Below are 19,120 nucleotides of genomic sequence, written 5' to 3' on the forward strand. Positions count from 1 at the left end.
TTTTGTTGGCTTTGCTCTGAGGGCAACCACAGTTGTAGCAGTGCAGGGGTGGCCCACTGTCTTTCTGGCCCAAGGTACCAGGTGAAAGAGCTCAGGCAACCAAGGCTGCTAGACAGTGAGGAGAAAATCTTGGAAAATGGAAAGCCAGAGAATGGGAAAATAATATGTTGAAATTTGGCCCACCTGTCTGCTTACTACTGAACCACACATGCATGGGGCAGACTGAAAGCAGATTGTACCCAAGGCTTAAAGAACTGAATTAATCTGCACTGCCACTCACCCAGGTGTAAGAGTTTTAGTTTGACTCTAAACAAATTAATTACCTGTTAAAAATATTAACACTCTGGAGGAATTATAAGAGAATCCAGAGTGTCCACAACATAGCATCATTTACAGTGTCCACAATATGACCCCAAATTACTTGACAGATCTCAAGAATCTCAAAAAAACCAAAAAAGTTACTCAATTTCAAGGGAAAGATAATTAACAGATTCCAACACCAATGTGACCCAGAGGTTGGAATTATCAGGCATATATTGTACTTTAAAGCAACTATGGCAACAGTAAAGGAATTTTACAGGTATAATTAATTTCTAAATTAGTTGATTTTTTAAACATTTTTTCAATTGAAGTATAGTTGATTTACAATATAATATTAGTTTCAGGTATACAACATAGTAATTCAAATTTTTTATAGATTATACTCCATTTAAAGTTATTATAAAATATTAACTATATTCCCTGTGCTGTACAATATATCCTTGTTGTTTATTTATTTTATACATAGTAGTTTGTACTTCTTAATCCCTACCCCTATCTTGCCCCTTCCCCCTTCTCTTCTCCCACTGGTAACCACTATTTCTCTATATCTGTTAGTTGTCTTTTAGTTAATCAAAACAGAGGTGATTCTAGGTGGGCTAATTTAATCAGGTAAAAGCACTAAAAGAGAGACTGGACCCTTTTGTGAGGAGAGAGAGAGAGATACATACATTCCTCCTGGCCTTGAAGAAGCAAATTACCATGTTGCAGCTGCCTATGAAGAGGACCATGGGGCAGGGAGCTGTGGGAAGCCACCAGCATCTGCAGGTGGCTGCCAGTGCTGGTCATTAAAAAGTCAAAGCCCGCATCATATAGACAACCGGAAAATAAATTCTGCCAACAACCTGAGTGAGCTTGGAAGCAGATTCTTCCCAAGTCAAACCTCTAAATAAGAATGCAGCCCAGCTGACACCTCAGCTGCAATCTTGTGAGACCGTAAGTAGATAACCCAGCTAAGCTCTGCTTGGACTCCTGACCCACAGACACTGTGAGATAATAAATGTGAGTTGTTTTAAGCTGCCAAATTTGTAGTGATTTTTTACTCAGCAATAAAAATACAACATGACACAAGAAAAAAGTCAGTAAACTTGAAGATGGATCAGTAGAAATCATCAGTCTGAAGAAGAGAGGAAAAAAAGATTCAAACAAAATGAATAGAACTGCAGGGACCTGTGGGACAATTTCAAAAGATCTAATATATGAGTAATTGTAATGAGAGACTGAGAGGAGAAAGACAGAGTGGGGCTCCAAAAATTAAAGAAATAATCTCAGAAAATTTCCCAAACTTTGTGAAAGACAGAAATTTACAGACCCAAGAAGCCCAGGAAAAACTCCAAACAGATGTTTCAAAGAAATTCACACCCAGGCACATCATAATGAAACTACTAAAAACCAAAGATAAAGAGAAAACCTTGAAGCAGCCAGAGTTAAACTATAGGGGAAACAACAATTCAAATAACTACTGACTTTTCTTTGTATATAGTGGAGGCTAATAGACAGTGGAACAAAGTCTTTAACATGCTGAGAAGGTTTATTAAGGAGAAATCCATTTGGAAGATATTTTGGAGGTTATAATCACCAGGATTTGGTAATTGACCATGGAAGAGAAGGGCCTGGATCGACTCCAAGGTTTCAGACTTAGGGGACAGGTTGGTGGTGTTGTACTTGGCCACAACAGGGAACTGAGTAGGAGGACAGTGTTTTCCATACAGAGAATGGGGCAGATGTGAGAGCACAGCACAGGGTCCCTAAAGTCCATTTTGGACACATTTGAGTTTTAGGTTACTTTGGAGGCAGGAAGGGTGATATATTAGAAACAGCACAGATTTGAAGCTGTAAACACCTGGATTTCCCTCCTAAGGTTTTTTAGCTGTGTAAAATTGGACAGTGTCGTAATTCCTTGGAGCTTCAGCTTCCTCTTTTGCAAAATTAAGAAGTTACTGTGAATATTCCATGAAATTACATTTATAAGGTGCCTACTAAAGAACTCAGCTCTGTGTATCCAAAGGTGCCTTTCCTTTCCTTTCTCATTTCTAACCAGACCTCCAAGTGGCCATGTTGAATAGGCAAATTGAATGTAATGGTCTGGAGCTCAGAAGAATAGTCTGGGCTAGAGGTAAAGATTTGGCCTCTCATCAGTGCCTAGGTAGCAGTGGGAATAGACACGAATGCCCAGGGCAAGAGTGCTAAGATCAGAGGATGTTATGAGTTAGCTCTTGCTGTAGAAAAATGTACAGTGGTGGTACAGGCGTAGGATAACTATTATAGATACTCCCATTCATAGGAGGAGAAAATGGGAGACACATGGGAGTTACTGATCCATAGAAATTCTGAAATCCAAACAGGTAAATGTTGGAAGTTTCTTAATCAGTAATCATTCCTACTGCTGCTTGGGAATAATTTTCCATGGCTCCTGGCTTTGGACTTTTGGCTCAAACCTCTATGTCATCCATCCTTTTCCATGAGAAAAATATCCTTTGCTCTTCATAGTTTTCTCAGCTGTGAATTACGAAAGTTTAAAGGCCCCTTTACATTTTATACTGTCTTAGTCTCTTTCAGTCTAAGTTGGCAGTGTTTCTGCCAGTATAATTCTTTAAAGAACAGTGTAGGTCTCTTGTTAATCTTACAGTGCTTTGGTTCAGCACTGTGGACAAAATCACACCCACATCTCCTCAAGACAGTTCCTTCTCTGCTTTGGGATTCTGCCCACACTGCTGGGGGACATCACCCTTAAGTGTTTCAGAAGCCCTATTGTTTGAATAGTTCACTGAGACACCAATTTAGATCTTTCTGAGATCTTAACAGAGGATTTTACAACCACATCCTTAGCTTCATTCCCTAGACCCAGCTTTCCTGGCTGTGTCCTGGATTTGATCTTTGCCTGGAAGCTCTTTCTTGATTTTTAACATCATTTCCATCTGGAAGGCTAGAAATTTTCAAAACTAGCAAGTCCTGGCTCCTGTTTATCTAACAGTTCTTCCTCATGCGTGTATGGTTTCTCTTGGACTTTGATATAAGCAGCAGATAAGAGCCAGGAGGCACTTCAACACTGCCTGGAAATCTCCTTAGCTAGATCACATGGTTTATTAGGCACATTTTCTGCTTTCCATGTTACTGCAGGTTATGGTGTTGCTGAACTCTCTGCCACTGCATAACAAGAAACCCCTTTCCTCCAGTTTCCAGTAACATTTTCCTCACTTCCTCACTGGCAGCCTCCTCTAAGGCCATCAAGTTTCAATTAATAGTATCTTTGAAGCACCTTAGATATTCACTAGTACTCTCAAGTCTTTCTGGTTTTTGGGCACAGGCCTGCTCCAGTGCCCCGCCCCACCCCATTTTAGGCTTTTGTTACAGTAGCACCCCACTTGCGGGTACCACACTCTGTATTAGTTACATATTGCTGTTTAACAAATTACTCCACAACTTGAGTAAGTAAAACAGCAAACATTTATTATCTCGGTTTCATTAGCCAAGAACTTTGGGAGTGGTTTAGCTGGGTGGTTCTAGCTCAGAGTCTCTGATAAGGCTGTAGTCAAGACATTAGCTAGAACTGCAATCATCTAAAAGCTTGACTGGGCTGGAGGATCCATTTCCAAAATGGCTCCCTCGTATGGCTCTTGGCAGGAGACCTCAGCTCCTTGCTACAAGGATCTCTCCAAAGAGTTGCTTGAGTACTCTCAAGACATAGCAGCTGGCTTCCCCCAGATCAAGTTATCCAAGATAGAACAAGACAAAAGCCACAGTGTCTTTTATGACCTAGGCTCAGAAATCATTAATTATCATTTCTGTAATATCCTAGTGGTTGTCCAGATCAGCCCTATTCATTGTGGGAGGGGACTACACAAAGACACAAATAAAAGGAGACATGGACCATTGGGGCTGTCTTGGGGCTGAGCTGCCATAAGGATTTAAACCCCATAGAATTTAGGGGTTAGGCTGAGGAATGGGATCCATTGAAGAGGAATAAGAGGAAGAAAGAAAACCAAGACATGGCAGGAAAACTGGGACATAATCATGTTCTAAGAGCCAAGGAGACTATCTAGAAGGATAGAATTATCAGTGTCATATGCCATAAGGAGATTGAGTGAAGCAAGAACCGGGGAGACCATTGTATCGGGCAATTGGGAGGTCACTGATAGCTCAAGGAAAGCATTTTCACTGGCAAGATAGGGATAGAAATCAGATTGAGTGAGTTGAAGAATGAATGGGAGGTGAGGAAACAGGGAGAATGAGCATGAATTTTTTTTTTAATCTTGATTGGGTGTTAGCTAGAGAAAGCTGCAGGGTCAAGCTAGGATTTTAAATTAAAGTACCTTAGGCACGTTCATATATGAGCAGAAGTAAATAGCAGATAGGTTGGTGATGCAGAAGAGAGGAAGAATGATTAACAGCATCAGGTCCCAGAAGGGGAGAAGAAGAAGGCATCCAGATCACAAGTAGAAGGATTGACCCCGGATGGAATGAGGTTTATACCAAGTATCTATTGCTGCTTAACAAACCACCATAAAACTTTAGTGACCTTAAAAAATTTATTAGCTCATGAGTGTGTTGGTCAGAAATCTAGGTGCACTTAGTTAAGAGGTTCTTCTGCTGATCTCAGCTGGGCTCACTCATGAGGCTGCAGTCACATGGTAGGCCAGCTGGGGCTGGGTGGTCCAAGACTGCCCCACCTACATATTTGGTACTTGGCAGACCACTGGCCAGGGTTCTCTTCCATGTGATCCTTCCAGCAGGCTAGCCTAGCTGGGAGAACGAGAGCAAAGACTGCAAAGCCTGTTGAGCCTAAGCTCAGAACTCTCACAGTATCTGCTGCCACATTCTACTAGGCAGAGCACATCACAAGGTGAGGCCAGATCCAAAGGATAAGGAACAAGATTTTAACCTCTTGATGCAAGTTGCTAAGAGAATTTGTGGCCATTTTTAGCTTACCACAAAAGCCTCCTTTTGGAGTGAGGATGAGTGGTAGTGGGTATTTGCCGAAAGTAAAAAGAGGGGAAAAAAGTAGGAGGCTTTTCACTCCAGGGAGGGGCGGGGTCGGGGCAGGATGAGCCTGCAGAGAGAGGAGAGGGCCTTGTGTACTGTGGAGTTTCTGTCTCCACATTAAACGTGTACGAGGCTATGGCTGTGTTTTCAACATGAGCAAAAGTTGATTCTATTTGAACTATGAAGTGATCACTTTTGCTGCCTTTGACCTGTAGGTGTGATGAAATGAGCAATATATACTAACAGACTCTATATTGAACTGTATCAGCATTCCTGGAATAAATACCTGAACACAGCATTTATTCTTTAAACATACTCCTAGATTTTATTTAGAAGTATTCCACTTAATATTTTTGCATTTGTGTTCATTCATTAGTCTATAGGTTTTGTTTGTTTGTTTGTTGGCCTGTTCGGGGGATCTTTGGTTCTTTTTTTTGTCTCAGGATTATGCTAGTTTTGTAAAATAAAATAAAATTTTCTGCTAACCAAGCAGTGTAAAAAAAAAAAAAAGGAGTCTTTTTAAAAAAAGTGATTTTCCATTAGAGAAATGCAAATCAAAACTACAATGAGGTATTACCTCACACCAGTCAGAATGGCCGTCATCAAAAAATCTACAAACAATAAATGCTGGAGAGGGTATGGAGAAAAGGGAACCCTCTTGCACTGTTGATGGGAATGTAAATTGATACAACCACTATGGAGAACAGTATGGAGGTTCCCTAAAAAACTGAAAATAGAACTACCATATGACCCAGCAATCCCACTACTGGGCATATACCCTGAGAAAACCATAATTCAAAAAGAGTCATGTACCACAATGTTCACTGCAGCTCTATTTACAATAGCCAGGACATGGAAGCAACCTATGTGTCCATCGACGGATGAATGGATAAAGATGTGGCACATATATACAATGGAATATTACTCAGCCATAAAAAGAAACGAAATTGAGTTATTTGTAGTGAGGTGGATGAGTCTGTCATGCAGAGTGAAATAAGTCAGAAAGAGAAAAACAAATACCGTATGCTAACACATATATATGGAATCCAAAAAAAAAAAAAAAGGGTTCTGAAGAACCTAGGGGCAGGACAGGAATAAAGACACAGACGTAGAGAATGGCCTTGAGAACCCGGCAGCTGCATAGCACAGGGAGATCAGCTCTGTGTTTTGTGACCACCTAGAGGGGTGGGTAGGGAGGGTAGGAGGGAGATGCAAGAGCAAGGGGATATGGGGATATATGTATACATATAGCTGATTCACTTTGTTATACAGCAGCAACTAACACACCATTGTAAAGCAATTATACTCCAATAAAGATGTTAAAAAAAATACAAAAATAAAAAAGTGATTTTCCACAGTATCTAATCCTGTATCTTGCTCATAACTGGCATTTGATAAGTATTCACTGAATAAATAAATGTTGAGATTTCTCATAACATCTGATATTTCTCAAGAACATAGATTTAAAAGCTTATTTTCACAATATGAACATTGTAAACAGCATTCTTTGCATCATATTGGATGCTTTTATGTGTATTATATAGACACACAAAAAGAGGTCCTCTGATCTCAAAATGTATGCTTTTGTATGCTGTCAATGCAGTTGGACTTATAATTAGGAGTAGCTCCTGGTCTCCCCCACCTCTACCCCTCTGGCCTCCCAGTGGCCTCTGATGAAAACTATTATAAAATAGGAAAATGCTACAGGAGGGGACAAGCAGTGTACTTCAAAGGAGACCACATTTCAGGTCCACATGCATGTGCAACTCTTCCTAATTGTGTTTAACTCTGAAGAAGTTTTATTGTTTATCATAAACTAAAAGTACCTTGTACAATTACCAAATATTATTGATTTAAAGTAGACATTATTTCAATTTAAATTTGCCTTATATTGTCTCTTTCTCTAATCATGGAAATAGACTCCCAGAAACCACAGTAACACTCTTGTTGTTGTGTAGGGCACAGCTGTCCACAACTAGCAATTTCATTTAGGGAGGAAGGATTGTATGCCTTTGCTCCCCAGTGGCAGTAACAAGCTTCTTTTTATTGTGCCTGACATTAAGATAGCTAAAATCAACAGTGAGGTAAACAGTTCTTGGGACCATCTGGCAAGGATTTTAATCCAAAATATTCTGTAAACACTGACTCCATTTGAGTACCCGAGGCCTACTATCCAGTCACCATAAACTGCATTTTTATTTTAGTTCTAAGCAGTCCCTGAAACAGCAAAATAGTAGACTGTAGACTCGGTCTCTTCACCTTTCTCTCTTAAAATATTTTCAGTTTCCTGAGAGATTCCAGGACACTTAACGTTCTGTGAGGACGGTTATTGTGCCTTGTTGAAGTCACCAGTAAATGGGGCCCTAACAGTTTTGGTCATTAAGTATCTAGTGGATAGAGATACTTGGAATGTCTTCATTTACTGTTGGGAAATACATTTACTCCATTTAAATGAGAGGCAGAAGTTTGGGGTTGAGTTTTCCTGTATGTTTCAAAGTTTCTTTGTAAAAATGGTTTGCAGTATGACCTAGTTAAGACTTTTAAAGTCGTAAAGAAATGGCAAAGATAGGATTGTGATAGGGTACTTTATCCAGTCCCAGGGCTTATTTCTGGAGTTTTCTACAAGCCTGCATGAAAGGGCACAACTGGGGATTATTTCAACTGTGAAGCACCCGGAGGAATGACTGCTGGTGCTGCTAATGGTCCCTCTGTCCCTTCTCTGGCAATAAATTTTAGATATTGAAATATAGCTTTGGAGAAAAATGTAACTGAGGATTCCTTAAGCTTTTTACAAGACACTCAAAGGCTTTTCACAAGCTAGTGCTCTGCAAATGTGAATTCTTGATGTCTAAACATAAAGGTCCTTGACTGAACTAATTTTAAATGTGCATTTTAATACAGAGTGCTTGGAGAAAGGGAGTGCAGCTGGACCATTAAAGCATGGTATTTTACCATTTTTAAGTAATGGGAAATACTGATTAAGAATGTTATAAAGACTTCAGCGTACAGAATGTGATTGTGTTTAATCATAACCTGTTACCACAAGTCTGTGTAACAAAAGCATTAACTCTATTAAAGACAATGGCATACCTATTATACTGTGGCACTTTTTAATTCTTTCCATGCTGAACAGGATATTGAAGAGCTTATTATCTAAAGGTCAGAATAATGCCCAAGACATGGCCAAGCCCAATGAGTGTCAGATGCATGGAATGTTGGATGACTTCATAGTTATGAAATTATTTCATTTCTCATGATAATTCCTGACTTGCCAAGTTAGTGAATTTTAAGAACTCTGAGAGCAGATTTTAAGATAAATGTGAAATAATCCATACTTTTGGAGTCAGGGACTTCCCTTCAGGCATTAGTTCATATTTGACTTGCTTGACTTACACTTGGGGATAAAATGAGTTAGGACAAGGTCTTAGATACCACATTCCCTTACTGGGAAAGAAAACCAACTTGCACAACTTTGGCTGGCTCATGTTTCTTGTTATACAGGCACTAAGAAGCAGCGGTTGCCATGAAATACTTTATTTAACCTTTATGAAAATGTTTTCTTAGTATGGCAAGGCAGTTTAGTTAAATGAAAATAAATAACTGTAAAAATTTTGGATTTCTTTTATATCCATCTGTTGACTTTTTTTTCTAATTAAAAATTAGGGATAACAATTATAATTGTCTAAACGGCCATGATGACTAAAAATAAATTACAGATTGCATAGAACTACTTGATCTTCTCTTAGGACACATGTTGGCAATGTCTTCTATTTTACATTAAACTAAATTTTGCTAAATGATGGATGAACATTTTAAAAGAACAATTTAAAAGAAAATTTTTATTCAAACTTTGGTTAGGTTTCTCTATGGTTTATATTTGTATTTAGTCAAAATTGATTTTCAAACAAACAAAAGCTGACAATTTGGCTCACAAACTCAGAACATTTATCCAGGTCTGAATATCAAACGGTATCTCCGGTTTCTTATCTTATTGGCTTCCATTTCTCAGCTTACCTACAGTATCCTTTATTAGTTCCATCCAACATACCCTTATCTCTTCCACTGAAGACTTGGGTCTAACCAAGAGCATGACTATCATTCTGTCAAGAGAGAGTGTCTACACAGCACCCAAATCTCCTGGCTGTTAGTGCCACTCAATTAAGCAGTTAATGTTTGTATTTATTTTATCTAATTATTTAAAAAGGAAATGTGAATTATTTCATATTTTATACACAGACTATCCTCTTCTGTACACACTCATAAGCATACATATCAAATTTCTCTGAATTTTTACTTTTCAACCCCTTATGGTAGCATTAAGGATGAACAGCCTCAAAGATTATCACACAGTTTTGGACTTAAGGCAGTTATTAGTGTCACAGCTCATGTTTTATCAGTCATATATCATTTCAATATAGGGAAGCCCATACCCTTTAGAAACATGAAAACAATAGATATGTGTAATGTTGAAATGACCTTTTTTTTTTACTATGTGCATTTATATCTGATTTCATGATTAATATGTTCCGAAAAAGTTGTGCATGAAATTATATTTTAACATATGAGAGAATTTGCTTATTAAATCTTTTTTGCAAAAACAATTGTGAGGTTGTGAGGTAAATTATTTTTCCCTAATTTAGATAATTTCAATTTAGGTAACTTTTTAGCAAAGAATACCCAGTAAGCATCCTATTGTCTTGTAGATAATGTATAAATTAAAAGTGCCACTACTCTTCACCCTACTTTTTCTTCTTTTTTTTAACTTATTTTTCTCTTAAGTATGTAAATGTCCGTAATAGATTGAACAGACACTAATGTCTGAACAATGAAAAACCATAAATAAATTCTGGAATACAGATCGTAGTTATTTATGAGAAATCTTTTTTAATTTTTAAAAAGTTTCTATGACTTGATTATAGATACACTGAAACATTGATTGAGCCTTAATGGTTGCTAGATGTGGGCCGTTTGACATCCTATTTACTCATGGAAATTCAATTGATTTATCATAAACTGCATGATGAAGTAACACATACTGTTTTAAAAACATGAAGATTAATAGATATATGAATAGCATTATTTCTTTCTTTATAATAATTATATACGTCGTTTTTCTTTCATACCTATGACATTTTCTCTCGTATTTCTTCGTCTATTTGTCTTTTTGCTCTGCACAATTATAAAGATTTTCAAGTTGTCCTTCCATAGTAATTATTCATACTTGCTCTACTTGCGTCAGTGTAGATTGTTGTTCTGCAAATGCATTCTTTGTTTCCTTGCATTTATTTCTTATCTAATTTCCTTTTCATATCATCTAGTTTTTTTAACTTCAGGCTGTTTTCTATTTATACTAGACTCTTCTTTCCTCTCAGTATTTTTCTACAGTTTTATAGAAATCATGTATTTTTGCATACTTTAGAGAAAACCAAAACCTTTCCTGATTTCTCTCCCCTGAATTCTGCAACTGGGTATTTATATTAACTAGTCTCTTCCCCTTATTTTGTAAGATGATATGCTTTTTCCTTTGCTTCGCAGTATCTTTTCATAGGTCTCATGACTTATTTTCATGTCACTTTTGCTATTTATTAATGGTTGAATCATATGAATTGCCCTTGGTTATACTATATTATCATTAGAGGAATGGTGGGATTTTTATTCTCATATCTCCAGCTACAGGGCCAGATAATAAAGTCAGTTTCTATTCCACTTCCCATTTTCCAGCTGGCATTTCCTAATACTCTCAACTATACAGAGGTGAAAGCTTCTACGTCCTCCCATGCTTCTCTGTTATCCTGAATTGTCAAAAGTCATAAAAAGCTACAGTTTCCCTCATTCACAACTACTGCTTTTTTATTTTTTTCCTGACTCTTTCTTCATCTGTGTTTGTCTTGTTGATGACCATTCATAAAATAGAGTGGTTAAAGAAATAAATAAATTATTTACTATTTAAGACTAGATATAGAAAGACCAGGGAGATAGTTAATAGCATTATTTCAAACAGCCCAACAACTATCAGTTACTGTGTTTCAGTGCCTTTAATGCTTTAATCCCTCGTGTTTATTGATGACGGATGCCCTGAGGGTAAGTGGCAGTTCCTGACCCAAGAGTTCACTGCCTCTTCATCCTCGCTTTCTGTACCACTCTCTCTCAGGCAGGCCTTCTCCCTAACCCTCAACTCTCCTCCATCCCCAGGAATCTTCACACATGCCTCTTGGTTGCCTGAGAGCAAGATCTGGCCTCCTGAAACAATGATTTTTTGTTCGAGTATGCCTCTTTCTTTTCCAGGAGCAAAATTCAGTGGTTCCGTTTGGGTTATCGTCAAAGCTGTTAGAGGAATGTAAGCTGATGAGTTCATAATATAAAGTTAATTTTCCAAATTACATTGACAAGTTGTTTGCACAAAGGTTTGAAGCCGTAGTTTGCTACTTTTATGACTTGTCATGGTTGTGATGCAATCGTTTTTAGACATCAATTTTGTACAGAAAGAACCACTCCAAGTTAGGTTGTCACCTGCTTTCGTTTATCAGAAGTAACAGTCCTGTATATCTTTTATTCTATTTCAATATGTCTTTTTTTCATGTTATTTCTTTGGGTACGTAAAATATGTCAGTCTCTGGTCAATCTTTTAATTTCCCCAAGCATAATACCTCTGGAGTCCTACAACAATTTTTTCCTTCCTCTCATGAATTTTTGCACTATACTTTTTCTGGTGAAATATCTCTCCCACTATATTGTGAGAATTTTTGGTGTGTATGTCTCATTTGTCTTTATCTCCACCATGTATAGTACAGTTAGTTGGCTTATGGTGAACATTTATTAGATATAGATCCTAAGAATATTTGCTAAATGGGAAAGAAAAAAAACTATTGACCTAGGGGAAAGAACCCTCAAATTATTACATTAAACTGCTCCAAGAATCAAGTGAGTAAGTATACAGCAAGTCAGACCCTGTGTGAGGAGCCAGTGGTGGAGGCCCATGTCACCCTTTTAGCAAAGTGCCAACAGAGCAAATGGCAAAGCTGACTAGGACAAATGGGGAAACTTCATGCAGGAAGCTGAATTTGAGTTTTTAAAATAAAAATGTCTAATTTCTTTTTACTTGAAATGCAGGCTCTGTATGCTTTCTATTAGACTTTTTTTCATTTTAATAACATTAATTTTTATCTGATTGCAAAGTAATACATATTTATAGTATGAAATTTGGAAATTACGTAAAAGCACACAAAAACACACACAAAAAGGAAACTTAAAACCCATAACCCCACAACCCCAAGATAACCACTATTAGCATTCTGGTATATTTCTAGCCATTTTCTCCCTTAGGAATAGGAATATATACTTTTTGTTCGTTTTACAAAAATAGGATGTATACTGCACCTATCTTTTTGTAATGTGCTCCTTTTCTGGTTAATCTTTGGCTAAGTAATATTGTTCACGTTTTTTCATTCTGTGAGTTTTTCTCAATGGCTTGAGAGGATCCTAAGTATAAGAGAGGTTCTGAGTAAGCACACCTCAGTTCAAATCTTATACCTGGTCCTCTTCAGCACTGTGGCCCTGGGGAGGTCACACAGTCTCTCTGTAACTCAGCTTGCTTTTTCATCCATAAAATAAAACAAAATCAACTGCCACATAAGATTGTTTTAAGGAATTAATAAGAAAATATATAAAAAGCAGCCCACTGCTTGACACATAGTGTGTGTCTAACAACTGATAGCTATTATTGTTTTTACTATATTTCATTTGACTAATTTCCTAGTAATGCCAAATTTTCATTATTAAAACAACTCTGGAATAAACCTACATCTAGGTAAATCTTTGCACATATGTATAATTATTACATCAGGATAAATTCCTGTTTAGAATTGATGAGCCCAGTGAGTATCTGAAACTTAGATTTTTGATACAAGGATTACCCTCCAGCTACAATTTTCATTCTAACCAACATTTTGTGAGTGTGCCAGGTTTCCCTTCTTTTGTAAGAGGTTGTTTTATGCTGATCTGTAGCCTTCATTTAATTCAAACAATCTTGAGAGAAAACCTACAAGCCCTTATATTTTGTGTCATGATACTTGTGGGATAACAGTGACTTATATCACCTCCTGAAAGGTTGATTTAGAAAGCTTTCTTTTTCTTTCTCCTCTTTCCTCCAAAATACACTGCATCAAAGAGTCCAAGCTATCCACTAGAAAATAATTCAATTTGACTTATTTCTACTTTATCACTCTTTTAGGTTGTGCTCTATAAAAGTAAAAGGATATATAGGGTCCTAAGAGTTCCAATATTGAATCAGAGTGACACCAAGCATTAGCAATTATCTAGACATTTTTCTACCTGGTTTTCAGCATTATTTCAGATACTCTGAACATCCTGAAATTCAACTGCCTTAAAAAAAGGAATAATGAGCAACATATTTTATTTTGCTTTCGTGTTAGTTTATTGGTGTGAAATGTACTATCAATTCGACTTATGCATTCCAAACAAGCAGTTTAACACTGATCTGTTTAATTTGATCTGTAGCTTTTCAGATATTATTTTAGATAGACAGGAATGTTTTAATATTTTAACAATTCCCCCTCGTGATGCTCATCTAGTGTATCATTTGGGCTCTACTTTATGCTTTAATATCAATATTGCAATGTCTGAATTATAGATCTGAGGGATTGCATTGATTTATATTTTAATCTACTATTGTTATCCACGTAAAGCAAATCTCCCGTATTGAAAGGTCATTCAAAATAGGAACTTTCTGAATATTTTGATTTGATTCTCATTTTATGATATTATTTTATGCACAAATATTGCCACTAAAAGTTTTGAATATCTGCTTTGGGTTATTTTTCAATAATCCTGATTCACTTATTCAACAAATAATTTATTGAATGCCTACAATGCACTAAGCTCTTGGGATATAGATATGAGTTTAGAAGTTTAAAAAACAAATATGATGCTTAAGCTTTAATATATATATAAATATACATTATATACTATATGTTTATTTTATATATATATATATATATATATATATATGTATTCAGTAGCTTATTTCACTTGCATTTCACATTAATTTTTTAGAAGTCCTAAAATTTCTACAGAGAATACAATGGATTAGGGAAATTTTTTTTTTAATATTTATTTATTTACTTATTTGGTTGCACCGGGTCTTAGTTGCAGCAGGTGGGCTTCTTAGTTGCAGCTCACTGACTCCTTAGTTGCGGCAGGCGGGCTCCTTAGTTGCAGCAGGTGGGCTCCTTAGTTGCGGCAGGCGGGCTCCTTAGTGTGACACGCGGGCTCCTTAGTTGTGGCATGTGAACTCTTAGTTGTGGCATGCATGTGGGATCTACTTCCCTGACCAGGGATTGAACCCAGGTCCCCTGCCTTGGGAGCATGGAGTCTTAACCACTGCACCACCAGGGAAGTCCCTGGAGAAATATTTTGAAGTTCTGTAATTTTCAGTTTCTTTTTAGAACATTACATATTACTGTACAGTAAGTTACTGTAAAATGCAAAAAATACACAAGCGACTCTGAAGACAAACTTTCAATTTCTGATTAAGTAGAAATCATCTTGATAACAATTTTAAAATAAATAGTGAAGTAAAGTTCACAGAAAAGTATCTAGTACCTTCATTTATATTTAAGATACAATTAAAAAATTTTTCTTAACCATCCCCTCTCTGTTTCTCTTCCTTGGTGTACCCTATTATCCTAGATTTCATCTTGTTTTTCTTTCCTCTGTAATCTGTCGATTCAGGAATTCTCCCTTGGATGTACCTGTGGGTGGTCTTGAGAGCCGATCCCCAAGCCTCTGATCAGTAATTCAGTTTAAGTTTTATTTTTTATTCAAAAAAATGAGTGGAAAGTTCTATGCTCCCATTTGAGGTCTTCAGTGGAATTTAATCTTGCTGCCAATGCAGCCCTGGAGTGGGAGGGTCTGCTAGAAAAAAATTAATGTAGCCCCTTGAGACCTTCCATTGAGTGTGGCTACTGTACAACCTGCCGTATACTTAGTTTCAGTTCCCATTGAGAAGTTCAAACAAGAGTGGTTCGTATTTGACTTTGTTTTTCCCCCACAATGGAAAATATTAGACACTAGCTAAGTAGGCCACAGAGAGTGAAAAGCCTGAATGGAAAAGGTGGTGAAGGAAGTGAGTCCGTAAGGGAAACTTAATAGAAAAAAGGGGAAAGAAAATTTCCAAATTGATAAGAGAACATTAAAGATATCTTGGACTCCAGGCAGAATGGATAGTAATATTTTGCTAAGCCCATTGCTTCCTTGCTCCTGTTTCTCATTCTGTTGCAGTTGTCCTGACCTCCACACTCTGCTCTCACCATCCTTTCAACACATTGCTCATCTGTACAGAAGGCTAATGCCTGAATAAAGCACAAATTCCTTAGCTTAGTAAATCATCAGTGTTGGCCACAATCTAGATCTACTTCTCTGACCTTATCCCTAACTCTTCTTTACATGTTCCCTTTTCTCCAACCAGTTGAGACTATTAACTTTGCTCCAAGCAAACCTTCTGGCTTCACCTCTCAGATTGTCCCCTTGGCCCAGAAATGACTGTCATCCTTACTAGTTGAAATCCTACCCAAACTCTGAGACCCAAATGCTTCAGGAAGCTCTCCCAGTCACAGCAGCCTAAACAAGCCCTCTCTTCTCTAGACTTCTCTCATAATGCCTCTTGTTGGTTAGTTATGCATGCCTTATTTTCCCTGTAAAATCTTAAGCTCCTTGTGGGACAAAGACCAAAGCTCTTCTCTTTATTTCCTCTATAGTTCTTAGCATATTGCCTTCCTTATAGTATCTGAATAATAAAACTGTATTGGATGGATAATAGAAAGAAGTCTCATTAGGGTTAGGCAGTCTAACACAAATTTCACATTTTTATGCCTGATTTTATAGTTTCTTCAGTCTAGAAATAAAAACAGGTATATGAGTATTTGTTATTAAATGGAGACTTTTCAGTACCCATAGCAGTGAAATAAGAGCAGGTTGGTCCAACAGGAACAGAACTTCCCACCCTCACTTGATGTCCAGGCATATCTGAGCACCCCTGTCTAGTGCCCAAATCACTTACACCATGGGAAGGAGGACTGAAGTACCACTAGGCCTCCTGAATCCCTATTTGTAGATTTTCTCTCCAAGGAATGTCATTCCTTTCCTATTAAACTATATATATATAATTGCCAATGATATTTAGATGCTTTTTAACTGTAAGCCAAACATTACAAATATTCTGTTGGTCATGCGTGTGGGGAGAAACGTCATGTGTTTCTCCCACTTAACTTTTCTGTGTGAACTAATTCCAAATGTATCTGAATTTTCATAATTCAAAGAAAATATATGTGCCAACATTTTGAGAACAAATAGCTGCGAAGCGAAACCTGCCAGCACACTCCTTGGTGACATTCAGTCATTAAAAGCTGTGTACACAGAGTGAGCTACCTAAAACTGAGCTCAGATGCAAACGTGAACACTCTTCAATTAAAATTACATTGTGTACATTAAAACTTTCTTTAGAGGCTGTGGAATTTTCAAGAAAAATACAGCTGAGCTTGACCTTAAGTACCTTACCTCATTATTTTTTTGTCATTTCCAGCTACTAGTCTCTCCAAAGAAAACAACTTTCTTTGTTTCTTTTAGTTTTGTGTGTACCCTGAGCTTTATTCCCAGTTGCTGCTACAAAAAACTGAAATGGTTCCAAACACCACTATTGTTTTTCTTTTTTTTTTTTTCTGTAACTAATATTTAAACATCAAAGATACTCTGGTACTTTTATGTTGAAGAATGTATATAAAATCACATTTTCCCTAAAGGTATTTTATTTGCTGTCCAGGAATTTTTTTTTTTTTTCCTTTTTTAGCTGTTAGACTTCTTTTTTAGAAGTCATCTGAGTGGTAGCCTTTTGATTTCACAGGATCACTGGCGATGTTATGGAGGACGAACTGGAGTGGGGCCATATTAAAAGCAGGGAGGTGAGATAGAGTTTTTTTAATATTTTAAGATATTTAAAAACAAAAAAACCCTCTCAGTTTTCCACCAAAAAAATCACATTGTGATGACCAGTGACCCTGGGAAATTTTCAAATTAAAGCACTTTATAAGGGTTCCTCCCAAAGCTAAAACTAAAAAATAATGTTTCCATCAAAAAACTTCTATTGTTATGGCAATTCCCATGTAAGTCCTTAATGTATTTATTTTAAGAGCCTATTATGATAGCTCTTACATAATATTTTCAAAGTTTTATTCATTCTGTTAATTTGGAAAATGTTTCATGTGATTAGCCTTTGGTTAGCTCTTTTAAAAAATTATATATTATATGAAGGAAAATGTTAAGTTTGTATATCTAAATCTTTTTCCTAAAATGTCAGTTTTATTTCCTTATACTTAGTAATCATATAGAACATTGTTTGTTTTCATTTAAATATGTATCCTAAAGAAGCAGGCATTATTGTTGTTTTAGAATACTTGTTCAGTTAGTGGAATTAAGTTTGGAATACTTAATTGCAGTTAGTGGGTAGGAGTAGAAATAGAAAATATTTGATGACCATGAAAGAAATCTAAATATTACCAAAAGTGGCAATACTGCATTAATAAACATGAATGTGGATCAGGAGACTCAACTGGTAAAAGTTAACAATAAATACATGCTAGAAAAAAGTAGAACAGAGACATTTTCTCACACATTCAAAATGTTAAAGGTATTTCTAATTTGATATATGTGATCTCATAAGTAGACTGTATTAAATGAACTGCATCTTCAAATTTCTGTTTTGTTCTTAATCAAAAGAAAAAATAAGGAATGGCAATTTAGGGTCAAAAATAACGCTACAAACCAAATTTAGCTTTAATTACTGTCTAGCCAGAAGAAGGAATAAACTATCAGCCAAGACCACGATTCTTTGATCTCACATTTCAGCCTTCTTGTCCTCCAGATGAATGAAATGGTCTTTCCTCAAATGTTCAACAGGCCTTTTACCATTTGATAGGACAGTTATTTTTAAGAAGGTTTAAAATGTGATCTGGAAAACCACATTGACTCTATGTGGCATATTTGCTATTCTTAGCCTGGTTGAATAAGCTGGAAGTGGATGAATAATGCAGGTTAGAAAGAAAACAGATGCTAAATATTACAGATAGGAAGGTTTTCCAGCAATGAGACTTTCATTTTAGGGCTAGTTTTTGTTGGCACTTTTGGCATTATGACGAGTGTTGTTTTTCTCTCCAGCTGTTACACATCTGTATTGAAGGCTGGGGCAATTGGCGTTGGTCAGAGCCCTTCAGTGTGGACCATGCTGGGACTTTTATTAGAACTATTCAGTACAAGGGTCGAACTGCTTCACTGATCATCAAGGTTCAGCAACTCAGTGGAGTACAAAAACAGGTAAGTTTCTCTGTGTTCATGGCCCAGACAACTCTTAATCATTTGATGTAATTAATGGAAGGGAAACTTAAAGAAATGAAAATATCAATTAAAAAAAATCACACTGCCATGCCCAGCTATGCCTACTCCTACCACGCACACGAGCACTTAATAAGTGCTTTCTCATGTTCTTGAGGATGATGATGGCTTCATACCCCTTGTCCCATGTCTTTTACAAGAGCTGCTAACAAGCAGTAAACTTTACTGATTTTCATTTCACCTCTTCTCCCTGTCACCACCTACCTTCCGGTGGACGTGCTAATGAGCTGTGAAATGGCCAAAGCGTCTTTACTGAGAAGGAAAAGAAATCAGGGATGGTGGGGACTCTGGATAATCCAACAGTGGATAACCAGGAGTTGACTCTCATACATGTAAGAATAACCTGCGCGAAAGTCCT

The 19,120-nt window shown here is 36.9% G+C and overlaps 1 protein-coding gene across 2 annotated transcripts in view; it reads left to right on the forward strand.

The window, feature by feature from the left end:
• The window catches only part of VPS13B (vacuolar protein sorting 13 homolog B), an 818,081-nt gene that overhangs the window by 736,880 nt on the left and 62,081 nt on the right, over nt 1-19,120 (forward strand). For both annotated transcript variants that reach the window (XM_065895774.1, XM_065895773.1), the window contains exon 43: nt 18,529-18,684. In XM_065895774.1, the coding sequence (XP_065751846.1) occupies nt 18,529-18,684 (156 nt within the window). The remainder of the gene's footprint in view (nt 1-18,528; nt 18,685-19,120) is intronic.

Source organism: Phocoena phocoena, chromosome 17 (assembly GCF_963924675.1).
Source record: "Phocoena phocoena chromosome 17, mPhoPho1.1, whole genome shotgun sequence".
NCBI lineage: Eukaryota > Metazoa > Chordata > Mammalia > Artiodactyla > Phocoenidae > Phocoena > Phocoena phocoena.